General features: G+C 35.9%; 1 protein-coding gene across 3 annotated transcripts in view; it reads left to right on the forward strand.

The window, feature by feature from the left end:
• LOC136846606 (connectin-like) overlaps positions 1 to 12500 on the forward strand; it is a 298368-nt gene that overhangs the window by 139736 nt on the left and 146132 nt on the right. For all 3 annotated transcript variants that reach the window (XM_067117497.1, XM_067117494.1, XM_067117495.1), the window contains one exon: positions 9569 to 9770. In XM_067117497.1, the coding sequence (XP_066973598.1) occupies positions 9609 to 9770 (162 nt within the window). In that variant the 5' untranslated portion in view covers positions 9569 to 9608. The remainder of the gene's footprint in view (positions 1 to 9568; positions 9771 to 12500) is intronic.

A 12500-nucleotide genomic window follows, 5' to 3' on the forward strand; every position in this document is an offset into this window, starting at 1 on the left:
ACTTTCCTGAATACAGTTCCACTCGGTACTCTTCCCACGTCACACGCCTCTGAAAGAGACTCTGGCCGGCCATTTTTATGTGAATAAAATCGCCGGCAGTATTTTTGTCAAGATATAAATCACACAGAGAGCTTTCATTTCCTCTCCTTTGCACTCTTCCTTTCCTCTTCCGGAAGTCTTTCGCGACTGAAAGCTCTTAGCAGTTGGAGAATAAAATTTTCCCCTGCTTTCTTTTTCACAAGTTCCGTTCGTTTTCGTTTTTCTTTTGCATCGCGGTGTTTACGCTGTTGTAGTGAATTTCGTTATGTGGGTTGAAGATTCGAATTCTTTCAGCTGGTTGGGAGTGTGACTGCTCGTGTTTGAATTGCAAATACACTTTTTAATCATGTAACTCATTTGAATTGAAAATATCTTTTTTAATCGTGTAACTCACTTGAATTGAAAATATCTTTTTTAAGCATGTAGCTCTCTTGAATTGAAAATATCTTTTTTAATCATGTAACTCTCTTGAATTGAAAATATCTTTTTTAATCATGTAACTCACTTGAATTGAAAATATCTTTTTTAGTCATGTAACTCACTTGAATTGAAAATATCTTTTTTAATCATGCATTTCATTTGAATTGAAAATACGATTTTTAATCAGGTAACTCATATGAATGGAAAATACTCTTTTTAATCATGTAATTCATTTGAATGGAAAGTACTCTTTTTAATCATGTAACTCATTTGAATTGAAAATGCACTTTTTCGTTGGGTACTCACTGGAATTGAAAATATCTTTTTTCATCATGTAATTCACTTGAATTGAAAATACATTTTGTAATGATGTAACTCGCTGGAATGGAAAATACAATTTTAGTTTTCTGTAAAAGAAAACTATTGCGCCGACTTTGTCTGTCCGTCCTTACTTTTGCTGTCCGCCCTCAGATCTTAAAAACTACTGAGGCTAGAGGGCTGCAAATTGGTATGTTGATCATCCACCCGCAAATCATCAAGAATACCAAATTGCAGGCCTCTAGCTTCAGTAGTTTTTATTTTATTTAAGGTTAAATTTAGCCATAATCGTGCACTGGCAACGATATGTGATAGGCCATCACCGGGCCTTGGTTAAAGTTTCCTGGGCCGCGGCTCATACAGCATTATACCGAGACCACCGAAAGATAGCTATATTTCCGCTGGCCTTGATTATACGCTGTGGCGGCTGTACAGAAAACTCGATTGCGCTGAAGAAACGTCGGCGCATTTTTTAATTGTTTAATCATGTAACTCCTATTTATTTAGTAAGTAGAAAACAAGCGCCAGATATCATCTGCAACATTATTATTGATCCAGTTACTATGCGTGGCATTTTTCTCTTGTAGTTTCTTGTGTTTGCATCATTCCCGCTTCCTTTCGTCAATCTTGCTGTCCAACACCTCTAACTGTTATTCCTTAGTGTGAGTTGTCTCCCAGTTCCACCTTCAGATTCTTGTACTTCATCCCCTTTAATATCGTAAATTAGCCTCAATTTTTTATTCCATTCCATATTTATATGGAGTGGAATATAAAATTCAGGTTAATTTGTATTCCATTCCAAAGAAAGTAGCGTAAATTAGCCTCAGTTTTATATTCCATTCCATATAAGTAAATAGCTTAAATTTCCGAAAGAAAATAGCGTAAATCAGCCTCAGTTTTATATTCCATTCCATATAAGTAAATAGCTTAAATTTCCGAAAGAAAATAGCGTAAATCAGCCTCAGTTTTATATTCCATTCCATATAAGTAAATACCTTAAATTTCCGAAAGAAAATAGCGTAAATTATCCTCAATTTTATGTTCCATTCCATATAAGTAAATAGCGTAAATTTCACAAAGAAAATGGCGTCAATTAACCTCAATTTTATATTCCATTCCATAGAAGTAAGTAGCGTAAATTAGCCTCAATTTTATATTCCATTCCATAAAAGTAAATAGCATAAGTTTCCTAAACTAAATAGTGTATATTAATCTCAATTTTATATTCCATTCCATATAAGTAAATAGCGAAAATTACCTGTATATCCCATCCTGCCCTCCCTCCCCCCCTCAAAAAAATTAAATGAATAAAATCACGCTGAAAATTCCGTGATAACGAATTGTGCGAGAAAGCAAATAACACGAAGCATCTATAGAATGAATGCTATAAATTGCCGTGGATCTTTCCAAACGAGTTATTTATGGCTGTACATCGGGAGTTTGTAAACACTAGCTCCGTTTCACTTGAAAAGTCTGCATTGGCTCAGCGGTCGATCGAGAGTTCAATAATGTAATGAAAGCTTCCAAATGACTTATTTTGCGAAGAACCAGCGGTAGGAAACCACTTAATAAGGGAACGACTTGCGATAGCTGGAAGGATGTGCTTTGCAATGTTAATCCTCACTAAATGTTGCGGTTAGTATTGAAAAGCAGTTTCTGTTTTAAGCCCTGGGTCTTCCCTGGATAATGGAACTTTCTGCCAATCAAGAGAGGTTTATCGCTGGTTATTGTTGATATCAACTATATATATATATATATATATATATATATATATATATATATATATATATATATATATAGATCGATATGAACTCATCTCAACCAACTGAGTATCAGAAATATATACGTGATGTGTTCTATTATATATTATATATATATATATATATATATATATATATATATATATATATATATATATATATATATATATATATATATATATATATATATATATATATATATATATATTAGATATGTGACTCACTGATATATATATCCAGGTCTCTCAATTGAAAGATATATATATATATATATATATATATATATATATATATATATATATATATATATATATATATATATATATATATATATATATATATATATATATATATATAGGGCGCTATATATATAAAATAGTCCACACGATTTGGTAGCGTATATATATATATATATATATATATATATATATATATATATATATATATATATATATATATATATATATATATATTGAGAACCTATATATTCATTTGAGAGACTATGCCCGATCCTGATATCGAGTCAGAAATTTATTTTTGTGAAACACGCGGATGTGTTCTGATTAGTTCCAATATATATATATATATATATATATATATATATATATATATATATTTTTTTTTTTTTTTTATAAAATCACAGAAAACTCGAAATAGCCTAACAAATTCATTCAGAATTGTAGAAAGGACGAATGTCAAGTTAATGTCAAGATGAGACTCCTGCAAGATATGATCATAAATGGATGTGATTCTTCAAGGGTGATTGTCCGACTTCGTTTCATTAAATCAAAAGTCGGTTTAAGAATATAAATAATGCGAGCGGTTTAATATTTCAGGTAACATGCCACTTGAAGCGCTGTAGTTACAGTCCTTTGGAGCCTTTGATTCTCTCCTCTCTCTCTCTCTCTCTCTCTCTCTCTCTCTCTCTCTCTCTCTCTCTCTCTCTCTCTCTGGGTCTATTTGTCTTTGATGATTTAAGGGTAGAGCAAATGAGAATTTGTTGCAGCATTCCTTAGTGAATTTGAAGGTTATGTAAACTAGGTATGACAGGCTGTATGCAGGAGAGAGAGAGAGAGAGAGAGAGAGAGAGAGGGAGAGAGAGAGAGAGAGAGAGAGAGAGAGAGAGAGAGAGAGAGAGAGATGGCTAGTAGTGGATATTACGACTGTAGAAAAAGTCATCTGTATATATATATATATATATGCATATATAATATTATGTATATATATATTAATATACATATATATATATATATATACATATATATATATGTATATGTATATATATATTATATATATATATATATATATATATATATATATATATGACAGTTAATGTATTCGAGAATTCCTCGAAGTAATATAGTAAGAATGTCACTGAGTGCTATAAACCTTTCTCTGATGTTATTTTTGTGTCCAATGACATCTTGCTGCTGAAGGACGAACGCTTGAGAAGGCTTGATCAGCATCCTTTCACCTTATCAGCAATATTAATAAACTGGATGAGTGTTTGTTGAAAAGATTTTAGCCATGCTTTTAGGTCAAATGATTCATTTCTCGCGTCGATGACCACAGTCATTGCAACTCCGTTTGGCACAAAATTAATTCAGTGTATCACGTCACTTTTCAATCGTCATCATGAATAGTCAGCTGTAAGCTCAAGATTTCATCGTCGCTGTATCAGTTGGTATAATCCAATAATTTTTCACTGGAGAATATGAAGTTTTAAAAGTCTCTTTGACGGGACGAAAGGAGAAAATCAGACTTTAGTTTCAAAGTGTTAATCTTTTCTGCTTGATTGACTTGGGGAACTTCCATGATTGAACAGTTGCTGGAAATAGCTGTCCTGAGATGCGCTTGTTTCGGTTACATCGTTTTAAATTTAAAATGTGAAAAAATTTTTCGGAGTTTAGGTGCTTTGGAGATTAACTTTAGCACAATGGCAAAAATTGTTATTGCGGCTGACGTCACGACGTGCTTTTGAAAGCAATCTTGATTTCAGGAACATCCACTTTTACTAACAAAACCGTTTCAGCCATCTTCTCATTTACTTTATCGCCGAGTGTTTCTCTAATATTTATTACAAATTACCGAAACAGACGTGAAAAATACCGCGTGGACTTGTTTAGGTGTGTAGGTTGATAATGAAGGAGATATGTGAAGTACGTCATTGTTTTGAACTAACTAGAAAACCAGGCATTTGAATAATACTTCAATTTCTCGTAATTAAAACATCCCCGTCATTTTTGTCTTAACGATCTGTAGTCCATCGCCATTAGCTTACCAGTTGTCTTTCCTAGTTTTAATTTTCTGTAAAAAAAAAAAAAAAAACTATTGTGCTGGCTTTGTGTGTCCGTTCGCACTTTTTCTGTCCACGCTTTTTCTGTGCACCCTCAGATCTCAAAAACTACTGAGGCTAGAGGGCTGCAAATTGCTATGTTGATCATCCACCCTCCAGTCATCAAACATACCAAATTGCAGGCCTCTAGCCTCAGTAGTTTTTATTTTATTTAAGGTTAAAGTTAGCCATAATCGTGCTTTCGGCAACAATATAGGATAGGCCACCAGCGGGCCGTAGTTAATGTTTCATGGGCAGCAGCTCGTATGGCATTGTATGGAGACCACCAAAAGATAGATCTGTTTTCGGTGGCCTTGATTATACGCTGTAGGGGCTGTACAGAAAACTCGATTGCACGAAAGAAACTTTGGCGCATTTTTTTTACTTGTTTCCTGTTGAGGTCGATGGCATTGTTTGCAGATGCTGTCTTAATATCATGGCTTTGAATAAGTCTGAACTTCTTTTTCTTTCCATTTACTTATTCTTTTTCTAGTCGACGGACCGTTTCCCCCACCTCTCGGCGGCGTCATCAGGACTGCGGTTTCTATCCATCAGTGATGAGGAGCTCCATGAAACAATTAATTTCTGGGCGAAGCGATATCCGCTCCCTGTCCTCTTGATGATAAAGAAACACCAGATGCGGTGAGACTCCCAGATATTCATTAGTGATTTAAGATGGCCTGTGAAACCATGCTGCTTCCTCCAACTTTCATCAGTTTTTTTTTTGTTCGAGATGGATGCAGTGGACGGTGGTCGACGTTATACATCGTCTAGTCGTGACTTTTTGAATTTGATAATTTATTTTTTCTTTTCTTTTAACTGATATCTTCTTTCTTTATTTCCTATTACCTTCTGTTACTTCTTTCAAATGATCACCATATTATTTGGAAGCTTGAATTTCAAGTCAGTGGTCCCTGCGGGTTTGCTCCATATGAATAGGGTTCATCTTCTTTAATAATAATAATAATAATAATAATAATAATAATAATAATAATAATAATAATAATAATAATAATAATAAAAATAATTAACGCTTCCCTAATGGATACGAAATTACCAAGAGGTTCATCGTTTATATCAAACGCTTTCCTCTCTCTCTCTCTCTCTCTCTCTCTCTCTCTCTCTCTCTCTCTCTCTCTCTCTCTCTCTCTCTCGTATTTAGTAAGGTTTCTGATGTAACGATGCGTCTTGTATGGGAGTAGAAAATGAATGCTATTTCACTCTGCGTGGGCTGAATAATGAAGCTGCTGTTGTGTCTGTTAATTCTAACACCGTTGGTCTGTGGAACAGCCTCCCTGAGGATGTTGTGCAACTAAAACCTTACTATTTATTTATTTATTTATTAATTTGTTATTTATTTATTTATTAATGTGTTAATTTATTTTTTCTTCCCTAATAACTGATTTCTTTTCTCTGTATATCGTGTTACCTTCTGTTACTTATTTCAAATGAACACCATATTCTTTGGAAGTTTGAATTTCAAGTCAGTGGCCTCAGCGGGCTCATCTATATGAATAGGACTCATCTTCTGAATAATAATAAAGACATAGTCGATATTACATTCTCCCACAGTGATGTGGATTCTCAGTGATGACGTTCATCCTTGCGCAAGTGATGTGGATTCTCAGTGATTTGGATTCTCAGTTATTCTCAACAATATCTTGATTCTCGACAAAAGCGTTCTCCAGTATTTGAATTAATCTCGAGGTGTTCGTTCTTGGTTTATCGTGATTTTCAAATAATTTCTGGTCTGGATTTATCTTGATTCAGAAAGTTCTGAATTCTCAAGTTATCTTGATGCCTGAGTTATTTTAGTGCGCAAGGTATCGTGATATTCAATTTTGTCAAGTCCCTGGTTATTTAGAAATGGTAATTTTATTCCGTTCTATTTTCAGAACAATAAATCTTACGCTTTGTCTAGGAATCCCGATTATCAAGTTATCTTAATTCTTAAGTTATATATTTCAATTTACACTATAACTTGTAATTCTAGATTTGTCAAGTTTTTAGTTATTTTTATAATAATGATTTGATGGTCTTTCCATTATCAGAGCATCAGATTCTACATGGTACATAACGTTTGTAACTGTAGAGCACTGTAGTCGACGACCTAATCCGCGATATCTGGTGTCCCTTGAGTGTTTTAGAATATGCTACCATAATTTTAGAGTGACTCCTGCGAACGTATAGGCTGTTTTTTAGTTTTCTGTAAAAGAAAACTACTGTGCTGGCTTTGTTGGTTCGTCCGCACTTTACTCTGCCCGTCCTTTTCTGTCCACCCTCAGATCTTAAAACCTACTGAGGCTAGGGAACTGCAAATTGGTGTGTTGATCATCCCCCCTCCAATCATCAAACATGCCAAATTGCAGCCCTCTAGCCCGAGCACTTTTTATTTGATTTAAGGTTGAAGTTAGCCACAATCGTGCATCTGTCAACGATATAGACAGGCCACCACTGGACCGTGGATAAAGATTCATGGGCCGCGGCTCATACAGCATTATACCGAGGCCACTGAAAGATAGATCTATTTCCGGTGGCCTTGATTACACGCTTTACAGAAAACTCGATTGCAATGAAGAAACTTCGGCGCATTTTTTACCTGTGCCGGCGAGACTTGAGTTACCATACAACTCGCATGAGTCAGAACTGTTTAAAATTTATGGGTTCTTAGATCTGCAACTGGGAAAGTTCCTCATAAAATTTAGGATTCGTGTGATGTCACTTCGCTGGTCATTATTATTAAATGAACGTCGTGGGCTGCCTTAATGACTTCCGGAGGTGAAATTACTTTTTCTGTTTCTGCTGGGTGGGAGAGGTTCGCTTTTAGTCAGATAGTTTCATTGCACAATGGGAATTATATATATATATATATATATATATATATATATATATATATATAATATATATATATATATATATATATATATATATATATATATATATATATATATATATATATATATATGAGTAATAAAATCTACAGTTATATAGTAAATATATTACTATGTAAAATGTGTTCGTTCTTGGTTTATCGTGATTCTCAAATAATTTCTGGTTCAATTTATATAGTAATATATTTACTATATAATTGTGGATTTTATTACTCAGATTGTTTTTCACGAAATTGTGAATCTATTAGCATATATATATATATATATATATATATATATATATATATATATATATATACATACATACATACATACATACATATATACATACATATATATAACATATATATACATTATATAAATAAAGACAAAATCCACGAAGGAAAGAGAAACAATGGGGTGTTGCAAAGGCCTTGCACCACTTCATTGTTTCTCTTCCTTTGTGATTTTGTCTTTATTTATATATTCATCACGTTCACATTTTTCGTGATTCATTTATATATATATATATATATATATATATATATGTATATGTATATATATATATATATATATATATATATATATATATATATATATATATATATATATATATATATATATATATATATATATATATTTTTTACGGCATGAAGACGTTTCTTCTGTTTCTTCTGTTTTTGTAATGAGATTATCGTAATTATTTTTTCCTGTTATTTTCGTTTCAGTTTCTTCCCTCTCCACCCCGAGAACTTATTAGATATGATAATATTATTGCCATTTTTCCGTAGGATTCCTTTCAAGTTTTTCCAAATGGTTCATTGTTGCATTTCTCAACTTTATAATTATCTCTTTCCTATTATTTTCGTCTCATTGCATTTCCCGTTCACCTCGAGAATTTACAAGACGTGATAATATTATTAACTTTCTTCCGAGGATTCTTTTCAAATTTTTCTAAATGATTCAGTGGCACGTGTCTCCGTCTCACCTAATAAGGCTGTAAATATTCATCACCAACTGGTGTGTTCTTCGCAAGTGATGGTGATGAAAAGTGGCCCTTATCTACAGTGTCAATAAAGGTGAATGTTTCTTGAATCAGGATTGTCGCACATAAGTCAGAATTCCCTGGTGACTTCTACGTATTCGCGTACTATACCTTTTATTACCTCTCTCCAAATCTCCCTTGAACACTCTCTCTCTCTCTCTATATATATATATATATATATATATATATATATATATATATATATACATACACACACATATATGAATGCATGTGTTCTCGTTTTCTGATGCAGAAATGAGTCCCTTTAACGTTGTCGGTTGTAGAGACCAATCCTTTTTCTGGTGCGCAGAGTAACCCCTTCTCGTTTTCTGTTGCACAGACTAATCCCTTCTCATTTCTGTTGCAGAGACCAATCCTTTTCTGTTGCACAGACTAATTCCTTCTCGTTTTCTGTTGCAGAGACCAATCCCTTTTCTTCTGCACAGACTAATCCCTTCTCGTTTTTTGTTGTCGAGACTAACCCGTTCTCGTTTTCTATTGCACAGAGTAATCCCTTCTCGTTTTCTGGTGCAGAGACTAATCATTTTCGTTTTCTCATGCAGAGACGCTCATACGACTAGGTCTTTCTCGTTTTCAGATGCAGAGACTAACCCCTTCTCGTTTTCTGATGCAGAGACTAACCCCTTCTCGTTTTCTGTTGCAGAGACTAATCCTTCTCGTTTTCTGTTGCAGAGACTAACCCCTTCTCGTTTTCTGTTACAGAGACTAATCCTTCTCGTTTTCTGTTGCAGAGACTAATCCTTCTCGTTTTCTGTTGCAGAGACGATCGCACGAGGCGAAGAAAAGGCGACGACGAGAAGATGATGCCTGGGAAGCTGTTCTTCCACCTGAAGCTCTTGTTCTGCATGGTGGTCGTGGCCACCGAAGGCAAGAAGAAGAAAGTCAAGAAGAACGTCAACATGTGCGAGATAGAAGAGGCCCAGGTCATCTTCTGCTACTGTGACATCCTCGAAATTGATAAGGTGAGTTGGTGGAAGGCAGGCCAGTTTGTATCTGAAGGGGGATGCTGGAGTAACTGGGCTTCTTTTCCTGAAGGTTCAGTAAGGGAGGCAGAGATTTTGTATCTGAAGGGGATGCTGGAGTAACTGGGCTTCTTTTTCCTGAAGGTTCAGTAAGGGAGGCAGGGCTGTTTTTATATGAAGGGATGCTGGAGTTACCGGGTCCCTTTTTCCTGTAGGTTCAGTGAGGGAGGCAGAGATTTTGAATCTGAGGGTGGATACTGGAGTAAGTGGGCTCCTTTATCCTGAAGGTTCAGTAAGGGAGGCAGGGGTTTTTGTATCTGAAGGGGGTACTGGAGTAACTGGGCTCCTTTTTCCTGAAGGTTCAGTTAGTGAGGCAGAGCTTTTGTATTTGAACATGGATGCTGGAGTTACTGGGCTCCTTTTTCCTGAAGGTTCAGTGAGGGAAGCAGAGATTTTGTATCTGAAGGGATATGCTGGAGTAAGTGGACGCCTTTATCCTGAAGGTTCAGTAAGGGAGGTAGGGCTGTTTTTATCTGAAGGGGATACTAGAGTAACTGGACTACTTTTTCCTGAAGGTTCAGTTAGGGAGGCAGAGATTTTGTATCTGAAGGGGGATACTGGAGTAACTGGGCTCCTTTTTCCTGAAGGTTCAGTAAGGGAGGTAGAACTATTTGTATCTGAAGAGGATACTGGAGTAACTGTAGTCCTTTTTCATGAAGTTGTAGCAAGAGTTCAGTAGGGGCTGCAGCGTGCTTGGTGATAGCTGGTGTTCTTGAAAAAAAGACTAATTTATTTAAATTCAGACCAATTTTCTTTTATATAACGAAAACATTTCCGGAGTCGATTATGATTACACTATTCTGTAGCTGTTTTTTTCATTCTGCTACTAAGTTTTGGAATCCTCTTCCTGATTCTGTTTTCCCTGGGTTTTGAATTTCGTAGTGTGAGCGATAGTTTAATCGCTTTCTTGCTCCATGGTGAAGCACTACCCTTTTTCCTTCTCTTCCTTTTTAAAATTTTTTTTTTTTTTTTTTTCTGGACAATGGCTAAAAAACAGCCATCATAGTTACCGATCAGTTTGTATTTGTTTTCACAGAAAATTAACAAAAATAATAAAAAGAGCCTTCTTCTGGCTCTCTCTCTCTCTCTCTCTCTCTCTCTCTCTCTCTCTCTCTCTCTCTCTCTCCACTTCCTACCATCCCAGATATTCTGATGAGAGAGGAATATGCTATATTATACGAGAAGATGGCATTCTTACAGAAAAAAAAATCCTTTTGAGGAGATTAACAACCGAAGTAATATACATTAGGCTTCCTCCCTTTCTGCTTGCAGTTATTTAAAAGATACAACAGCCTTCTCTCTCTGATTAGACAGCGAACGACAGAAAGGTCGTAAAAACAGCGATTCCGTCCGACAGACGCCTACTTTGTCGACAGACATCGGAATCTTGTTGCTGTTGTTTTTTTCAGTTTTTCGTGGTCACCACTTCTCTGGTGCGTGTCAAGCCACTAGAATTTACTAGTTCTCTCTCTCTCTCTCTCTCTCTCTCTCTCTCTCTCTCTGTTGGGAGAGTCGGTAGAGGTGTCGGCTAGCACTCGCTAGGCCCGAGTTCGAGTCTCCGGCCGGCTAGTGAAGAATTAGAGGAATTTATTTCTGGTGATAGAAATTCATTTCTCGGTATAATGTGGTTCGGATTCCACAGTAAGCTGTAGGTCCTGTTGCTAGATAACCAATTGATTCTTAGCCACGTAAAATAAGTCTAATCCTTCGGGCCAGCACTAGGAGAGCTGTTAATCAGCTCAGTGGTCTGGTAAAACTGAGGTATACTTTTCTCTCTCTCTCTCTCTCTCTCTCTCTCTCTCTCTCTCTCTCTCTCTCTCTCCTCCGGTACAATATTCATCAGGAGCAGAGGGGAGGAAATGATGAAGTTCTTTGATTTGAGATACTTGCTGTGGTGAGCATGACATTATCTTTGTAGGAAATGCCTCATCATCATGTTTATGCAAATACAGAAAAGACGATTTTTTTGTTTTCTGTGAAAGAAAACTATTGTTCCGGCTTTGTCTGTCCGTCCGCACTTTTCCTGTCCGCCCTCAGATCTTAAAAACTACTGAGGCTAGAGGGCTGCAAATTGGCATGTTGATCATCCACCCTCCAGTCATCAAACATACCAAATTGCAGCTCTCTAGCCTCAGTAGTTTCTATTTTATTTAAGGTTAAATTTAACCATGATCGTGCTTCTGGCAACGCTATAGGACAACCACCACCGGGGCCGTGGCTGAAAGCTCATGGGCCGCGGCTCGCACAGCATTATACCGAGACCACCGAAAGATAGATCTATTTTGGGTGGCTTTGATTATACGCTGTACAGAAAACTCGATTGCGCCGAAGAGACCTCTGCGCATTTTTCACCGGTTTTTATTTGTTGTCTTCATCTTGTTCTCTGTCAACAAGAACAGCAGCTACAGCATTAGCCATGGTACTTCTTACGATAACGTTGGCTTTGTAGCTTAGTCACAACTTAACATTTTAATTTAAGAGATGACACCGAGTCGCTTTTTTTATGTACATGTGGTAGCCATTTCGGACATTAAAGGGCTCGAGAGATCAAGTGCTCGAGATATCGTGTGTCAGACCCCACATAAGCACTTTTGTGTTTGCTGTTTACAAAGAATGTTTGTTAGTTCTCAGACTTCTGCTTGTCATTGTTTATGGCTTATGTTCTCTGTC

This window comes from Macrobrachium rosenbergii, chromosome 15 (assembly GCF_040412425.1).
Source record: "Macrobrachium rosenbergii isolate ZJJX-2024 chromosome 15, ASM4041242v1, whole genome shotgun sequence".
Taxonomy (NCBI): domain Eukaryota; kingdom Metazoa; phylum Arthropoda; class Malacostraca; order Decapoda; family Palaemonidae; genus Macrobrachium; species Macrobrachium rosenbergii.